Raw genomic sequence first — 19,702 nt, forward strand, 5'->3', positions numbered from 1 at the left:
CTCTACTAACTGCCCTGTTTTAGAAATAGCCTTATTTTAAAGAAATCATACTCCTTTTGTGGGTAAAACACAAGCAAATAGAATATAAGATTTTTTTTTCTTTTTGGAGAGGGAAAGGCAGGGCAATTGGGGTTAAGTGACTTGCCCAAGGTCACACAGCTAGTTTCTATGTCAAGTATCTGTGGCCATATTTGAACCCAGGTCCTCCTGACTCCAGGGCTAGTGCTCCATTCACTGTGCCACCTAGACACCCCAAACATAAGGTTTTTAAACAGTGAAATGCAGGAACTTTTCCATGTTTTCATCACAGAATGGATGCTGAAACGTTCTATTCTCAAATCCTGAAAAATGTGCTGGCCAAGCATTCCTCATCTATATAATAAGGGGATTGAATTAGATGATCTCTAAGGTCCCTTCTGTCCCTAAAATTCTATTACTGGTTATCTACTTATAGTGTTTAATGTCATCAATTTCACTTTGCCTATCAATAGTTTTAAGGGAAGCCCCCCAAAACAAGGGAAGAGAACCTACAATATTTTGTGCATCTCCCTTAGATCAAAATCTGACTACTAAAGTCATTTCATAGACTTTCTCTTTCCTAGTTAAAATAATCAATAAGTTATTATTCTTTATCTTTTCTTCCAGCATGAATGCTTTTTTTTTATTAACCATCTATTCTGTTTTTTTAAATGTCCATATTAAACACAGATGCTTTTCTCCTGGTTCAGCAAATGGATCTCCTATTTTTATTTATTGTTCTACATGTTTGAGAATAATGCTGACATTCCTTGGGATTAATTATGCTTTCTTGAGAAGCAGAGTAGGAATAAAATGCTTCTTTGTATTTATTGTCACAGCACAGTTTGAAATGGGCTGGCTACAAGGTGGGTAAGACTCAGGATAGGAATCCTAGCCATGAAAATTGATGGCACATGGTGAAAGGAGAATAGATATGTAATGTACTTTGCAATTCCAATGCTACATGAGTATTTATTATTATTACTATTCTTTCTATACACTGTGAACTTGCCCATTGACTTGCTCTTAGTTCTCATATAATATTTGCTAAATTTCAGGTATGAAAAGCTGTTCAAAAGTCAAAACTTTAAGGTGGAAAATTTGCTAGGTTCTTTAAGCTCAGTAACTATTAAAATGACTGAAGTTCTCACACATAATTTAAATTCCATTATCATTTATTTAAATCAAGATTATTACTATCTACAGCTATCCTCTCCTCCTGAGAAAAAATTCTCAACTTGAAATTAAACTTTACTTTCAAATATATATCACAATTTAGTTTTGGCAAGGAACACTTCTTTCCTTTTGAACTTTCAGACTGCTGAGCTGAGGGAAATGCTTCTAGTTCTCCTTTGAACAAAAGCCTACATTGAATTTTTTTGAGCTTTTTATGTATTCAAATGTTATGAATACAAATGAGCTACCTTGGTTGGATATTTATTATTGTTTCACCTGTCTTGACACAGAAACTGCAAGTACCATGATAAATGGACTGAAAGGTCTAGTTACATTGTGGTTTCCTTCTGTTAAAATCTCATTTAAAAATTCTTGCTGCCATGCTCCTTAGTGAGTGTCAGCATCTATTCTCCCACATCAGTGGTATTCAAAGGAACCTGTTATTTAAAGCATAGACTTAAAAATTCAAGCACACAGCACTGCCTTCATTAAACAGGTTTTTTTGGCTGACTCATTATGAAACTGCATAAAGTTTTAAAAAAAAGAACTTGGGAAGTTTTGAAAAGAAACAGAACATAGGAAAGAACACACAAGTACAAAAATGATGTGAATAAAGCTGAATAGGAAACAGATATTTATGGTCTAAGCCTAGTCTGACCATCTGTGAAAATCAGACCCAATGGTCACTCCTGTAATTTATAATATTTAATATATTAATGTTTGTAGATAATTATTGATTGTGTCCAATTAGATATATTAAAGGGATTAAAAATCTGACTTTAAAACACCTGTCACATGAACTAGTTGGGATGTGTTATACATTCATATTCTGAATTAACTATGGACTAAACAAGAAGACACTTAGAAGCAATTGGGAGTTTGCAGCAGTGATCTATATTTAATTCTCAGTGTTAAATTTTCAGTGTGAGCATTTACACAAATCATGGCTTGATTTACTTTTTTTGGTGATGCTTAACTTTAGACTAAAGCATTAATAATGCAAATTAAATTTAAAAGAGTATTGTGTGTCCTTTTTTTTTTAAAAAAAGAGACAGTTGTTAAGACATTTACCAGTATATCTAGTTTGGAGTGTATTGGCAATCCTAGTCCTTTAATCAGGACCAAATAGTTCTGTTCTTTCAGAAGTATTGGAAGACAGCTTACAACTTAGGTTGGATACCATTTGAGAAGTGGATATGTTACCTTCTGTTCAAATTTATTTTCTTTTCATAGCAAAGGTTGAAATATAAGTGACAATCTAAGTCTAGTAGTTGAACTATTATAAAATTGTATTTTTAAAAATTGCCTTTTTTAATTGTATGAAAGATTATACTTTATCGTTAAGCAAGAGTGGTTAGAACTATAGTTACCTATATTTCTTTTGTTCACACTCACAGATAATATTGGTATTCCTGGAGCAAAAGGCATAGCCTGAGGGGAAATTATTAATTAGTAAATTGAGTCAGCTTCCAGAACCATATGGGTATCCTCATTCAGAAAGGTAAGTCTTTGTAACCTTATTTCATACACAACAGACTTCTTGTGTGGGGACCATATTTGTCACCAGCACAATCTAGGAACACTAAGCTGAACTTTTTGTGGAAGTTACTATTAACCTCTAGATTCATTCTTGGATTTAATAAGCTTATAATTCTTAGGTAGTCTATTAGGGAAAATTCAAGGACAATTAAAAAGTGTGAAACTTTTAGTGCTGAACATTGCCTTAAGACAAAAGCATTTTAGAGGTCATTAAAGGATCATAAATCATATATTTAGAGTCTGAAGGAACCAAAAAGATGATCTAGTTCAATGTCCTCATTTTACAGATGAGGACATGCACCTGGACTTGCCCAAGGTCACACAGGTAGTAAGGAAGAGAGGAAGGATTTTACTCCTCCAGGCTCTTTCCACTATAACATGCTGATGATGATGTTCTGGCACACTTCCCTTCAACGGCAGCTGTCTGGGCCTCAGTTTCTTTAGTTTTGAAATTAGGTGGTTGTACTTCATTATCTCTAAGGCCCATTCCTGCTATAAAATTCCATTATCTATAATATATAAGCACCAACTATCTTAACATTAGTGTAATTTGGATGCTCCCTGCTTCTTCTGGCACCTGGTGGGAAAAACCATGATGAGGTTATTCTTAGATCCCTTTACTTTTCTAGGTATTTGGGTTTTCAGCAAGAATATCAGAGTAGTGTGAAAGGATTTGAAATGAAAGGCAACTTTATTGCCTAAAAGAATCATCCTGTAGTACAAAATGCTAGGATTTCAGTTGAGTTGAAGCCTAGTTTAACTGAGGCCTACATCATAAAAATTAAAGTTGCAAGGTCAATTTCACATTTATTGATGAGGGTAGATTACTCTGTATGTTTGTACACGTACATATACTTGCATGTTTGTGTTGTCAAGTCAACAAGCATTTGTTAACCTGCTAGATACCAGGCACTGTGCTAAGCACTGAGACACAAAGAAAAGAAAAAATGGTACTTGCCTTCAAGGAACTCATAGTCTAATGGGAGGGACACCATGAAGACAATAGAAACGGTCATGGACAAACAAAATCAACTGAGTAATCCACAGAGGGAAAACATCAGCATTAGGGCATCGGGAAAAATTCCTTGTAGAAGCTAGTATTTTAGCTGGGACGTGAAGGAAGCCAAGGAAGGTAGGAGGTTGAGAAAAGGAGAGCTACATTCATTTGCAAAGATCATGATAACAGGGTAGGATGGTGGAGGGGCTTGGGAAGAGTCTAATCACCACAGTTTCACCTTGTTCTTTTGTAGTTTTGCTAACTAGGTCCCCTGAGAATGACTTGTGTAAATCATGAGTATGAAAGCAGTTAAAAAGAACTTTCTTAGAATAATTCCTATAAGAGATCTGAAGTTATCCAAAATAAATGGTAAAAAAGAGTCAAAAGATAGATTTTTAAGATGCCCAAGAGATTCTCTGGCTAGCTAGCTAGTTGGGTGCCATTGGTAGGAAAGCTAAGAGAATTTGAATTATAAAAGAACTAAAGATGACCCCTTTGGTCATCAAACTGAAGAGATTAAAGACACTTTCCCATGAGGTTAGCTCACAGTTTGCTGAAGAGCACCCTGAAAGTCAGAGAAACCATTAGACATCTTTAAGTCTGTTTGGCATGGAGGGGTGGGGGTAGATACTATGTTTTCTATTTACAAACTACTTTCCTTAACTATTGATCTTTGCGATAAAAAGAAAGGCAAAGGAAGACACATGAAAATGTTAGGAAAGAGAGGCTAGTGTGCCTTGCTGACTTCTTTTCCCTTCCTTTATCATATTTTATTAGTTCCATTTTTTACCTATAGTTTTTCATTTTATTTTTATATTTCTTCATCAGAAAAATGGGGAAAATGCTACTTTCAATATCTATCTCGTTAGGGTAGGTCTGAGGAAACTACTTTGTAAACTGCAGAATATCATATTAATGTGAGCTGTTACCATTTCACTCAAAGGACCTTCGTTAAAAAAATTCAGTAGATGCCAAAGTGCAGAGCGAAGGGGAAAAGAACAGAAATGTCTGCTGAAAAGTGCTAGAGCTTTCTTCTTAGAAATGAGGATTCTGGGGCTCTAAATATAGAGTTTGAAGACTGATTTTCCCATTCTTGTTCTTGATATAAGATGATAGCAGCTGAATCACATTACCTCTCTTTGAGCCTCAGTTTCCTTATCTGTAAAATGAAGGGGGGGTGGGAGTAGATTGTTATTAGAATCCCTTTAGCTCTAAAAAGCTATGATTCTATAATTCTGTATCTTCAGAAGTGAGATTAAGAAATTTGAATTGCAGAAATCGAAAAACCCTCCAATGAATTGATTAAGTAGGTGTGTGTATGTGTGTGTGTGTGGCATGTATGTGTGTTGTCATTACATTTCAGGGTAAATTAGTCTCTTCTTAAATGCAAATTGTTCAAACCACATATTCCAACCCAGGAAATGAATACTGCAACACAGCAATTCGCACATGTACCTTTTTAGCAACTGTCTGTCACAGAAGTATGTCAGCACAGCTTCCTATTGTTTTCAGATATAAATATTTTATCTGATTTAAATGAGAATTCAGTAAGAAATAAAAGGTAGGATTCTGTTCCCTTCACAAGGCAAAAAAGCCAAAATAACTCCAGGAATGGAAATTTCAAGAAAGATAACTGAAAAGGCTTGGAAGAAGCAGTAAGCAACTTACCCACAGAGGTGCAGCTTCCCAAAGTGAATGACCTCCCTTCTCCAGCCCTGAGTTGTCCCAGCATAATAGGTGCTGCTTGGGTGATGTTCAGTGGAGCACAAAGAGCTGATATGACTGCTACTACTGTAACACAATGGAAGGAGCAGGTGCCATGTGGCCCCAAAGTCCCTCGAAAACTCCAGCCTTACTGGATCAGCAGATGAGCTATCAGTCGAGCATCCCACGTTGATCTTGGGGGAAAAAAGGACAAATTACCACAGAGCGGCAAGCCTTGAGATGATTCACCACTTTGCTATTTCCCAGAGAGCCCATTGCCTGGAAAATGTCTTCCTGAATAATTCAGGAAGACAAAATTCTGTTTATGAATAATATAGCATGCTACCTTTACACAACAATCTCATAAAGCACCTCTGTGCTTCATGAAAAAGTCACTTCTTTCCTTATCCCACAGGAAAAGCAGAGAGCAGGGAAGAGAGTCCAGTGTTTTACTTTTGGTTTTCATTGAGAGCTGGACCCAAGGAAATACAAATGAAAACCGTGACCCATTCCTCTTACACTGACTGACAATGAGCTTTTCTCACTTCTTAGGGAAATAGCTTGGTATAGGGAGAAGAGGACTGAGCCAGAAGTTAGGACACCTGGGTTCTGGCCCAAGCTTTGTCACAAACTCTCCGTCACCTTGGGCGAGTCACTGCATTATTCTTTACTGTACTTCTCTTACCTATAAAATTATGAGTTTGATCCAGGTGATCAATGAGGTCATTTCTAATTCTAACATTCTGTGATTTTATGAGGTAGGATCATATTCTAAACTCTGATTTTTTAAACATGGGTTTATATCCCTTAAGAACATCTCAAATACATAATTAATTCCTATGTTTGAATTTGCTGCAGAATTTGTTTTGGTAAAACCGTTTGAATTGTCTATTCTAAATCTCATTCAAGAATATTAGATTTTTTTCTATCTTCTTTCTTGTGGTTACTCCCATTGGTTCTAATTCTTCTTTATAACATGACTAATGTGAAAATATGCTTAATATGAATGCATATGTAGAATTAAGTTCTGTTCAATACAAGACCAGAAAAAGAGAGGGAAGATAGAATTTAAAAGAAAATAGAGGGAGTTTTAGATGAGGCAGAAGAGTACATAAGTGTATATGTATATCTATAAAGAAATAAGAGTAGCAATTTGCACTAATTGAAGCAAAAAAAAGGTAAGTAAAAGATAAATAAACTTACATAGTATGTGCTTGCTTAATCTTTTTTCTGGATTTTAGAGTTTTCCCACATTTTCTTATAAAGGAGATGCTAGAATTATTCTCATCACTAAAATGGGGTTAATTGGGCTAGAAATGATTCCTAGAAGTTTGATTTGTCTTTAAGGCTCCAGCAATACTTCACATGCTCTGGCATCTTCTTGCCATTTGCCCTCCCCTTCCCCTTTCCACCAGACTTCTCTAGCCTTGGAATAATAATCAAATCATTATTGCCAGTGTTATTGCAAAGCAGATGCCAATCAGCTCTCCTATGTCTCTACTTATTTCACTGGCTTCCAAAACCAAAGTATATTTTCCTGGCTATCACTTGGCTGTATGTATTATTTCTCCCTGTTAGAATATAAGTTCTTTGAGTATAGGGTCTGTCTCATTTTGTACTTGTATCTCAGTGACTGGCCTATAGTATAAATGTTTTTTCATATATTCATTGACAAGCCTACCACTTGTAATTTATGATAGATGATACCAAACCAAGCTATTACTTTGTCTGAGTATGAAACCAGGCAGGAATATCTCTTTATTGTGTATAACTCATATTTCAGATAAACATAAGAATCAGATTCTGTTCTAAATATCAGAAACTATTAACATTTCTTTTTTTTTTATTCAGAGTACCTCATTTCTTATACATTGCAGTCTTTTGGCAATTAGATGTATGAACAGATAGATGAATGAAAAAACTAATCATAAGATATAGTGATAAAAAATACTAAAGGGGAAGCTAGGTGGCACAGTGAATAGAGCACTGGCCCTGGAGTCAGGAGGACCTGAGATCAAATCTGGCCTCACTTGACATACTTACTAGCCATGTGACTTTGGGCAAGTCACTTAACCCCAATTGCCCTCCAAAAGGCAAATAAAATAAAATAAAATAAAAAATACTCAAAATTTTAAGAAGAAACAGAATGCCTAGTACAATGTAGTACTTTCTTTAGTATCACTTGCCATCAATTCTTTTTAATTAAATCTAGCACTGCTGAGTCATTTTTTCTTTTTACTGAATCTCCTCTTCTCTCCTCTCTTGTCTTCTCCTCTCTTCTCTTCTCTCCCAAAGTCTCCCCAATGGTGGTATGAGAGGGTATCACTCATTCTCTCTTCTTTTTCTCCAGAGTAGTAGAGTAAAATTCTTAACTACTCTACTTAGCTTACAACTGATTAGTTGTTCCTCTTTCTTTTCTTCCCTTTTCTTTCATTTATTTTTTCTTATTCGTTGTGTAAGGCAGCTAGATGCCACAGTAGATAGAATGCTGGGTATGCAATCAGGAGAACCTGACTTTAAATAGGGCCTCAGACACTTATTAGTTGTGTGACCCTGAGTAAGTCACTTGACCTTGTTTGCCTTGGTTTACTCATCTGTAAAATGAGCTGGAGAAAGAAATGGCAAACCCCTCCAGTATCTTTGCCAAGAAAAACCTCAACAGGGTCACAAAGAATCAGACATGACTAAACAACTGTTGCATAAACGTATGTGACCTTGGGAAAGTTATTTTATCTCTTTGGTCTTAGTTTCTTCATGTGTAACATAAGATATGTTCCAACTCTAAAATTCCATGATTTTATGGTAAATATAGCCAAAAGTCAATGATATTATCAGTCTTGAGGTCTCTTCTTTCAAGAAAGGTAGCTCAGGAGAAGAAGAAGCTACTTTTCTCTGTGTGACTTGTTTCAATTGAATTTAACCAAAACTTAAACTACATACACTACACTTCTTTTCCTGAACTTATTTCTCACCCAGTGCCAAAGTTTGATTCACTTGTTAGCTAGATTTTTTTTTTCTGTATGCTTCTGGTCAAGGAGATATTTACATTTTTAGAATCCATCTAAAGTCCTTACATTTAGCTTGGGTTAACGTAGTGTTGACAGAACTTGAAAAAGGACATAATCTTTTTACTTTTGTAAATACCTTATAAACACAGAGACCATAGCAGTTAAGTATTTTTTTTTTAAAGATTGCAGTCTAGTTTTCCCACAGGTGAATAAATTAATTTTCTGTTCCTTAAGTTCTTCAATAAAAATCTAAATTTTTATTATTATTTAGAGAAATTAATTTAAAACAGGCATCAATGAAAACCACATTTCCATGATTAGAATATATTTTAGGTAAACCTTCCATTGCTATGGAACATATGTGTTTTATATTGTTAATAATGAAGAATAACAGTATAAATGTGACAAAGTCTTTGGAAAGGTTAAACCAGATTTTGGGGGTAAAAAAACCTTGTTTTTCTATAAAGTATTAATTTGCTTTCCTGAAAAATGGAAAAAATGCATGAATGTTAATGAAATATACTGGGCGAAAAAATACCTAATTAAATTAAATTAAATGCAGAGCCACATTTCTTTGAAAATTAAAGGCTTAAAATATTAATATTATATGCATTTTCTAACATTGTACAAGCTATAGTTACAGTAAGTTGTTTCAGACTCTTAATTATAAAGAGTAATAAGGTGGTACTATAATAAAATTTTCCATGGAATTTCTATAGTCTCTCTAGTTATTTCTCCTAGCAACTTCTCTCTATGGTAGAAGGAGGGGAACATTTCACAAGGCCAGGATTTAAATTTTAGAAATTAACCTTAATATGACAATAGTTCTTCATTTTAGAAAAATAGATTATGGGTTAAAAAAAACCCCAACAAAATAAACTTCCAAATACATGATACATCCTTGAACTAAATTTTTTTGGTCATATTATATGAAATTATTTGTGATTTTTTTCCTTTTCTTTTTTTTTCTAGAAGCACCCTCTCAGATTACAGTGGAAGAAAGTAGATTACCTCAAATTGGATAATTGTGTTCTCATTCACATTCAGATCCCGTGTTGTAATGGAGTGCTCACCAACTTCATTTGAAACAAATACCATAGCTGAGTCCTCCTCACTGTCATGAAAGAAAAACAACATGGCATCCACATATTTACAAATAGAAGAGCAATTTTTATAAGAGGTGATATGGCATAGTTGAAGTCATGGACACATAGGCTTTAATCTTGCCTCTGACATATTAGTAGTGTGATTATGGGTAAGTTACATAACCATTCAGGGCCCCAGGCAAGTTTCTAAGACCATAATTTACCGATGAGTTCCTGATTTGCAACAGCAAGGAGAGTTTCCACAACCACAGTTCCCTACATTCATGAGATTAGAGGTTGGACTAAATAAAAAAAAAGGAGAGGGGGAAAATCAATTTATATGGAGAAGTGATTTTAAAAATTTCCAAGTCTTTAAAATCAATACTTACGGTGCTCCCTTTGAAGAATATGGGCAATAAAGGCCAATGTTACCACCAGGATAGAAAAACCAATTATCTTCTTTGGGTCCAAAGTCAAAGGTATCCAGGAGGATTACAGGATTGTTTATATTATTGCCATCAATAATAAAGTCATCAACAATCCAAATTTCTTCTTTCTTGCCTAAATGATTTTCAGATGAAGAAAAATTTCAAAAGTGAAGTTTTACTTCTTGGAAAAAAAATCAATAAGTTAAACATGTGCTTCCAGAATAAAAAAAAAGGCAGAAAGTGCATGACAATTTATTTACAGTGGTTATGAGCAAAATATGTTAAGAATTTCATAACCATCTTAAGTTGACATAGCAAAAAATACTCCCTAATTTCAGAATTCCTTTGATAGAAAACACGTTTTGAAAAATTAATGTATCTTTCATTTAAGAAAATGATGTTATTGACCCACCAACCATGGGAAGACATGACTTTTGAGTTGTTCATACACATTTTCTTGGGTCCATAGTGATCAGTGCCTACTTTTGTAAAGTTACTAGATAAATTTAAGAATAGCTTATGACCACAGGAAATGAGATGAGATAATTAGTTGCATCACCAATGATTAGGCTCATCAACATCATGTTTTAACCAGCTGTGCTAATAGTCTACTAGCATGTGGAAATAATATCTTTAATTAGACTACTATAAAATAATTACACAGAAGAAAATTCTTTCATGTTACACAAAACTTTTTTCTCCCTAATACTTGTTTTGATCTTTGGATTCTGTTCCTTGATCTTATTAATGTGGGCATTCCCTTCACTACTGTAAATTATAATCCATCCATACTCTCTCCTTCTGTGCTATTCTTGTCAAGCCAGCTATAAAGAATATCTTTAATAAATCTTTCATGAACTCTGCTTATTCTAATAGATTTAATACTTTAGATCAGAGGTGTCAAGCATGCAGCCCAAAGTCTGCATGCAGCCCACTTCTCAGTGCCACCCAACCAGACAAATGTAATTGGGAAATATTTAACAAAATAAATAAAAACACAATAAAGCATGGATAATATCACATTTTAAAACAGTCAATATTGTGACCCACAGGGATCCTTATATACAGATTAGTGGCTCTTTTTCCTATTTCAGTTTGACACCATTGTTCTAGATCATGGGGTCTTTGAATTTAGTTAATCAAAAGTATTTCAACTTTCTTGATTTCCTTTATGATCCTGTGTACTGTATCCATTCAAAGACATTATTCTGACAACTGATCCATAGACTTCACCAAACTGCCAAAAGGGTCCATGACAGAAAAAAGGTTAAGTAGCATAGACATTCTTCTATTTTCAGTGTAATTTTTTAAATGCTTGTTTTAATTCTAGACTCATTTCTTATAAAAGTCACACAAAGAGATTCCATTTTATAGATGACACTTTAATACTTTCTCTACCATTCTGGCCTATTTACCTTTCCAAAAGTCTGTGTAATAAAACTGTGTTTTTGTAATTTGATGGCAATAAAAAAAGTGAATTGTTTTATGAAACGGACAATAGAAACAAAGTAGGAAAATACCATCAATTTGCGGGAGCATTTTAAACCACCATTTCAAAACTGTGTTAAACTATATTTCTTTCAGTGACATCTCACTGAAGAAACAAGAGAATGCTAAATAGGATGTGATTTAAAATAGGCAACTGCAACACTTAGTCTCAGTACTTCCTACTCTGACAAACTATGTGTCTACAGTATTGTTCCATATTTTGAATGAAATTATACACTTTGAAAATAATACTCATATTCACTCATAATTATTTCAGCAAAAATTGAGATATAATGAAAAGTGCTGAGAAGTAGCATTTTAGTGCAACAGAGGTCCATATTTTGGAACACGTCTCTATGGGTTCTTCTTTGGTGTTTACCATTGCCATATTCATCTCATGAAAGGAAACCAAAACTTCTGAAAAAATGAACTAGAATAGTGACAAGGAATTATATTTTAAAATCCAAATCACCTCAGCCGCACTAAAGAGTTAATGATCTGTGCACAAAATGCCCTCATTTAATTTAAAGCTTGTATCTTCATCTTAACAAAAATAAATGTGTCTCAGTCAGTTCATGGTCATAGGAAAAGACATGTATTTTTACCATTATTGTAGGGTTGCCAGAGCCGGAAACGTGTGGCATTGGTTTGTGCAGTGTATGGCAGAGGAACATTAATAAAGAGGACATTGGTAGTTTGAGTGAAGTAAAACTCATCCAATAAGTGCCAAATGATGCCCCCACTGATGGAATACTGTAATAAAATGGAGTGAGATCTCTCTGGGGTACCTAGAATGAAGAGGACACAGGAATTAATACGTGACAGAAGAGGAGAAGCAGCATAGACTAAGCTAATTTTTTTTTCCACCAACACAGGAAATCTCCGTCCTACCCCCACAACACACACATATACACACCCCGCCAAAGCCAAGACAATCCTTCAAATTCTTGGTGACCAAGAACACACAATAGCCACACACAAAGGCTTACTTAAGCAAAAACAAACAAAACATTTTCAAAACATTTACCCAAATCCTGTGATAACGAAAGTTATCCCCATAAGCTCATATAATTTAGAGCTAGAAGGAACCAGAGGTCTAGTCCAACTCTTTGTGTGTTGGACATAGAGCACCTGGAAGGCACTGGGGAGATCCAAAGTTTATATATATATAAAGTCTGATTCCTATCCTCATGAGAGCCTATGAATGAGTAGGTTACATGAAAAAAGGTAGCATAATATTTCACAAGGCTTAATTCATTAGCACGAAAAATCAGAATGGGAAAAATCAGAATAGGTTAGAGTTTTGGAAAAATTCATAAGGAATTTGTTTAAAATAGCTTAAGAATTATTGTCCAAGATACATTTTAGAGTAAAGTTAAAAAATTCTTCAAAATAGAAAGTATCAATGGAAAAGCGTATGGAAATGATGGCAGTAGAACAGTAGCTACAGTAGAACTAGAATTATCATTATACTTAATAAGATCATTCTTGGAAAAAACTACATCTGATTCTTATTAGGTATAGGAGGAACATATTACATGCTAAAAGTAATTGATAACTAAGTTGGCATCCAAAATTAGTATTAAAATGATCAATTTGTGCATACTTAGAAATTAATGTCAAATCTTTACCCTAGCCATCTTTATTGACTACAGATCATTGTTACTGGGGGAAGGAACTGTTTAATGGGCAGTTTTTAGGGGAGGTTATATAGACATGGTTCCAGCTATACACCTTACCTTTTGCAATAAATCTAAGTGAAAACTGGACATATAAACTATTAGAGCAATCTAGGTCTCTGGAAATGAGCATCCTTAGTCCTTCCTGAAAACAGAAACATAGGATAAATAACCTTACATCACTTTCTACATTCCTTTCTTGCAAGTTGATTTACTTGAAGGTATAATAAAACAGTCCTGAAAAGATCAAGAATCCCCAAACATGAAGTGAATTATAAGTTCAATAAATATTGATTTCAACCATTTTATCTGGATAAGGGGGACTTATTTTGGGGGCCCACAAAACTGTTCACATAATGGCTAAAATTTCCTTTTATTAAAATAAAATAAATCTGTTCTTTCAATGAATAATCATCTACTTGCTATGAATTTCAAAAAGCAATGCAAAAATGGTAGTCTTAAATCTCTGTAAGATAGGGTTAATAACAGTACCCACCTCAAAGGTTGCTATGAGCATTAAGAGAATTCATGATATATATAGCTTATATATATGTATATTGCTTTGCAAACCTTAAGACACTATCTTCATCTAAGCTACTATTATTATCTGCAGGAGTATTTAAGCATAAACTCTTGAACACAGCTAGATGTGAAAGGAGTAACATGCTAGGAGAAGGGAAGTATGCCAAGTACTTCTGCTGGATGCCTAAAGCTAATGGGTAACTTTTTTTCCCCAGGGTTCCAAGAATTCCTACAAGCTAAGTACTATGCTTTGGCTCATTCAGACAACCCCTGGGGCATGCATTCTGGCTGACTGAATAAACCCCTACTTCTTCAAGTTAAATAAGGCATAATTAAGGTTAAATTCTTATGCCTAGGCTTCAGTAATTCATGCAGGGAAGTTTTGCACTACCAGAAAGAGATTAAATTAGCTCTAGTAATTTTTCAGCTAATTTACTATTTTTGGTTACCTGGGCCTGACAGTCCTAAAGGTTGATTTCTGCTCAGGTCCGTGGGATAGTTGTGACAACTGACAAAACTGCATCCAACTACACAAACTCTTTATAATGGGAGTTATAGAATTACATCATCCTTACACAAAACCCAAAATTCTTTATTCTGTCTAATCTATAGTTTTCTAGCCATAACTTCTGTGCTAAGAGGCTCTTCAGTGTTTTAGGTTAAAGGAATATTTTGAGTATTTTTTCTACTAGTTATTAAATGAGTACTTTCTGCTACCATATCTGCAAAATGGTAACCTTAGTGAGATGCATGGCATATCACTGCTAAAAGAATATGTGGTGTTTGTAGGTGGTTTTGTAGGTGGATAATATAGGAGGAAGAGAGGGCTAGACATGGAGTTAGGAAGACCTGAGTTCAAATATGACCTCAGATACTTAATAGCTGTATGACTCTGGTCAAGTCTTTACCTAAGTTTTCTGAGCTATAAAATTGGGGTAATAAAAACACCTACCTCATGGGGTTGTTATGAGGATAAAATGAGATAATATGGTAAATATAAATATAATATGATGAAGTGTCTGGCAAATAATCTATACTTAATAAAAGCTTGTTCCCTTCCTATCTATTCTAGTTTGATATATAAATTAAGTATTTATTAAGTGCTTACTGTTTGCCAGGCATAATGCTATATGCTGGAGATACAAATACTAGCAAATGAGACAGTCCCAAAGTGCTCTTCACAGTTACCTTGGTCTTTCTTGTCAAAGATACTGGAACGGTTTGCCATTTCCTCCTCCAGCTCTTTTTACAGATGAGGAAGCTGAAGCAAACAGGGTTAAGTGACTTGCCCAGGGTCACACAGCTACTAAGTGTCTGAGGCCAGATCTGGACTTAGGAGGACGAATCTCCCTGACTCCCTTCCAGTTTCACCTACCAAGACTCTCAGAATGATCTCGCTTAGCTGGGTGTCATAAGTTTTCTGCCTATTTCTTGTTATTTCATGAGGCAGCACTGTTTGTTTCATTATTGTTTCATTATTTCAAACAATAATGTTTCATTATTCTTCCCTCTAAGGGACTTCTCATGAACTTTTCTCCTAAACTTACGTCCTTAGTGAATTCCAGGCTCGGAGCTGCTTTAATCACACACAACATCTTCTTCACTTTATCCTTTCTTCTAATTTGGTCTTGACTTTCACCATTCCTATAACCAGTTAATGATAGATTGTAGGCACCTTAGGGGCACTAGGTGGCACAATGGATAGAGTGCCAGCCCTGGAGTCAGGAAGATTCATCCTCCTAAGTTCAAATCTGCTCTCAAGACACTTTGTAGCTGTGTGACCCTGTGCAAGTCACTTAACCCTGTTTGCCTCAGTTTCTTCATCTGTAAAATGAGCTCGAGAAGGAAATGGAAAAATACTCCAATATCTTTGACAAGAAAACCCAAAATGGGGTCATGAAAGTGTTGGACACAATGAAAACAACTGAACAATATTAGCAAGCATTTTAAAAGAAGCATTTTTGGTTGTTGTATCCCTAGCACCTAGCACAGTGCCTAACAAACAATAGGTGCTGAATAAAAGACTGCTGATGATTGATTTAATTGCACAGACTGATTTTAAAATAACTCACAACAGTAACTATTTTCAGTCAAGACAGTTTCATTTTTGTGTGCAACATTGTTCTGTATCTAGAGTATTCTGAACTCTAGTATTTGAAAAAATATAATTTACTTTGACATATCACTCACTTCCTAATAAATACCCACCCCATAATACCTTCTGGTTAAAAAAAGTTAAGCAAAACAGTTTACTATGTTGATTGTGACTGATGGTATATGCAATTGCCATTTTTGTAGTTTATTATTTACCAACAAAAATAAGAATATGTTTTAACTTTTAATATTTACAATAGCTGTCTACTGTGTTTGACTTCAACTGGGTAGCCTTTATTATTGCTTTCCTTCCCATTATTAAAGCAATTATGCATGTTGTTCTTTTGTTTTTTGCTTTCTTTTTTCTACATCAGTTCATATTAGCCTTCCCAAGCTTCTCTGAATTCTTCCTATTCAATATTCCTCGAAGCATAATAACATTGTCTTTTTTCATATTTTTTTATACCATTTTTGCCAATTCGAGGTGCCTCAAAATTGATTTGGTTTGGATTTATCTTGTTATTAGTAATATAAAATATCTTTTCATGTGGTTGTAGATAACAGAATTTTTCTCTCTCTAAAACTATTCATACCTTTGACCACTTATCTGTTGGAGAGTGAAATGATCCTTAGTCACATAGATTTATATCAATTCCCTATGTATTTTGGACATCAGGCTTTTAACACATCTGTCTCTTTAAAGAAAGTATTTGTAAGGTAGAGGCTCACAGATTCTAAATAATCTACAAAATGATGGTCTTTTTCATTTCCTGATCCTGAGGCATATCATCAAACCTAAGTGGTTTTTTTAAAAAACTGTTGAATTTTTTTGTTTTTTCCTTTTGCCCTCCTTTGCTTACAAGTCACGGAGGATCAGGGCAGATATTGACTTAATTTGGAGGATCTTTTTCAGTTCTTCATAGAATTTCTCTGCTTCTCTACAATAAAAGGTAGTGTAGAAGCTGAAATGAATCTCATTGTGATCTCTTTGCTTTTGTTCCTTTTGAGTACTGCAGGGTGAGATGACATGTGCCATGAAATGACATTTATTACTATCTTGGGTACATGTTAAAATGAATTCTGCCAACTCTTCTATTCACTGTTTTAAGGGGAAATCTGACTTTCCATTTACAGTTTATGTCTTTTTGGTTTAATTTGTAGTGAGAATGTCAGTGTAGAGGTGGTTCATTTACTTACAATACACCCACTTTTTTTTTTAAAAAGGTATTAGGTACCAGCAATTAAATAAATGTTTATAGGTGGCCGAAGATCTGTGTGATTCTTACTACCCAATGTCCCCTTTATCCACCTCTCCTGCACTGTCACTGAGGAATTAAAAGAAGATGACACAAGACTAAGGGCAATTTTTTATTTTTTTTTCTTATTTCCAGAGTTGCTATGTCCCCAAATTAATCAACCAACCAGTAGCCAACTTTCTGGTGATGAGTCTCTCCATGCTTAGCTAGGTTATTCCTCAGAGAGAAGACACAGCTTGTGCTGGGGACTGCTAAAACCTATCAAAACTTACATTCACTGGCCATAGTCTTCAGGAACTTAGAGTTAACCTCCACACCGTGATAAGGCAGCAGGGTAGAGCTTACATTTTGGTAGCTATTATATCTTGGCTTTTAAAACATACTTAGTTATGTCTAATTAATATGATGCGGTCATTGGTAACATAATCTCCAGTTATCACATTGAACATTATGATTTGTTTTATAAGCATCCATTTTATGGGGCAGTTTCGAGGAATTAATTTGTAAAAAATTAGCAACTTAACTATGCTAGAAAAAGAACCTTCTTTGTACTTAAGTGAAATATGTTATATCATATATATATATATATTTTTAAAGCAATTGGGGTTAAGTAACTTGCTCAAGGTTACATGGCCAGTTATTTCTGGGTGTGGGTGCTGAGAGTCTGAGCCCAGGATTTGATCTCCAGGTCATCCCAACACTGGAGCCGGTGCTCTTACTCACTGAGCCACCTGGCCGCCCCCATATATTTCTTAAAGTAGGATTAGAGGGTCATAGATTGAGAACCAGAAGGGACCTTAGAGGTCATAAATTTTGTGATAAGGAACTGGAGTCCAGAGAAGTTAAGGGATTTGTCCAGGGTCACACATGTAGTAAGTGGTAGAAGCAGAATGTGAACACAGGTTCTCTGATTCCCAAACCAACCTTATTTCTATTCTGTCACAGCACTTCCCTATCCCAACTTAAGCTGGCCCAAGTGAGTCTTTCCAGTTCCTTATGTACCATTATATATTGTACTTTAATGTTGACATGGGTGCTCCTTCTTTGGACTCAGACTGTGACTCTCACAACTGAATGAACAACCTTCATGAACTGTGGGGGATAAACCAATCTTCATGTGGGGATGTCTTTCCAAAGTCTGTTGTTGGGTCATACTAAGAGCTTTTCCATCCTGGTAGCGTCAGGCAGACCATGGGACTTGATAGGCAAACTTTTTACCTATGTGACCATAGACAAGTCATGTAATTTCCTTGAGTCTTATTTTCTTTTTCTGTAAAATGAGGATGATATTTGTGCTACTAGCTAATTGTTTTAAGGAAAGAACTCAGTAAGCTTGAGAATATTATGTAAATGGAAGATATAATTTTTATCATAACCTCTAGCCCCATGAATTACAAATGTGTTGCTCATCAGCATCAATGGAGAGAGTTTCCAAACTATGAATTTCCTATACTAGTGAAATATGAAATCAGGCTCGGATCAAACATTATCAACTAGAGTCACCTCTCCCAAATTAGGACATTAATAGAGGATATATGTTGCTCTCTGTGAATACATTTCTTTTTCTTATATATTTTACAGTTTGTTCCAAAAGTCTTATTGCTGTATTATGCTAATAAGCACTAAGATTTTTGGGACAACCTGTATGTAGTGAACTCATTTGGTTCAAGCCTAAGCAAAAAGTAGGTTAATATACCACTATTAAAAGCAAAAAAGAAATTAAACAATCCTTTCATTCTTAAAAATGCATCAAAAACACATTTCTATGTCGACATATGGAGCATAGGGAGACCACACTTGGAGCCCTCCCTAAATCCTACAAAGTTGATAATACAATTTATGTGGAAAATCCATGTACACATGGATAGCTGAAGTGAAGATATAGAGGTTTATCCTTCTTCACTTTGGTTTTTAAAGAAGTGAAGAGATTCAGATTATGATAAAAACAGAAGCTTCCAATTCTTTTTTCTTGTCATTTTTTTTCACAAAGAAAAATAGGAATGGCTCACTAGAAATGTTAATTAAAAGCTTTGTTAGCAAGACTGAAAATATAACAGCAGTTTTCACTTTTAAACACATCCTTCTCTCCTACTTGGCTCTTAGGGATTTTTACACCCCAGGGTGTCAAACATGTTCTGTTCTCATCATTAAACACCTTGAAAGAATTCTGGACACAAACAAGGATTATTATAGCCATGCACTTCTTATAATTGAAAAAGTTCTAGGGTGTCTAATTTTCTAAGTTGTAGGTGTTAATCATCTAAGGTAGCATAGAATTTGGAAGATGTTTTTTTTTAAAGATTTCATTTACACACCTAGATTAACAGTTTTCCACATGCTGAGAGATATCAGATACTGCAAGGGTTCAAGGAAGAACTCTTACCAGGTTAACAAAAGTGCCTCACACAAATACAACACAGTAATCAGACAGCTTTGTTAAAACGCACAAATGTATAAGATTTTAAAATTTCGGAGCATAGATATTTGGTTTTCATTCATTCCTGAAATAATAACAATAACAATAATAATTCTACTATTTATATAGTGCTTTAAGGTTGTAAAGCATTTTACAGATACCATAGTTTATTCTCGAAACCCTGGGACTCCTATTGTCCTCATTTTGTAGATGAGGAAACCATGGAAAACAAAGGTTAAGTGACTGGCCCAGAGTTAAACAGCTAAGTCAGTTTCTAAGACTGGATTTGAAC

At 34.8% G+C, this 19,702-nt stretch overlaps 1 protein-coding gene across 2 annotated transcripts in view; it reads right to left on the minus strand.

Annotated features, from left to right (window-relative positions):
- Positions 1 to 19,702, minus strand: part of LOC138176051 (reelin) — a 566,262-nt gene that overhangs the window by 82,953 nt on the left and 463,607 nt on the right. The window contains exons 37-42 of one of the 2 annotated variants that reach the window (XM_069106793.1): positions 13,183 to 13,267; positions 12,049 to 12,231; positions 9,917 to 10,088; positions 9,752 to 9,829; positions 9,454 to 9,556; positions 5,399 to 5,628 (exon numbers count right to left, since the gene is read on the minus strand). In XM_069106793.1, coding sequence (XP_068962894.1) covers positions 5,399 to 5,628; positions 9,454 to 9,556; positions 9,752 to 9,829; positions 9,917 to 10,088; positions 12,049 to 12,231; positions 13,183 to 13,267 — 851 coding nt within the window. The remainder of the gene's footprint in view (positions 1 to 5,398; positions 5,629 to 9,453; positions 9,557 to 9,751; positions 9,830 to 9,916; positions 10,089 to 12,048; positions 12,232 to 13,182; positions 13,268 to 19,702) is intronic. The other variant, XM_069106794.1, reaches the window with a different exon arrangement.

The sequence above is a fragment of the Petaurus breviceps genome, unplaced genomic scaffold (genome assembly GCF_028583685.1).
Source record: "Petaurus breviceps papuanus isolate PSGF00001 unplaced genomic scaffold, PetGlider_PUasm1.0 80, whole genome shotgun sequence".
In the NCBI taxonomy this organism is placed as follows: domain Eukaryota; kingdom Metazoa; phylum Chordata; class Mammalia; order Diprotodontia; family Petauridae; genus Petaurus; species Petaurus breviceps.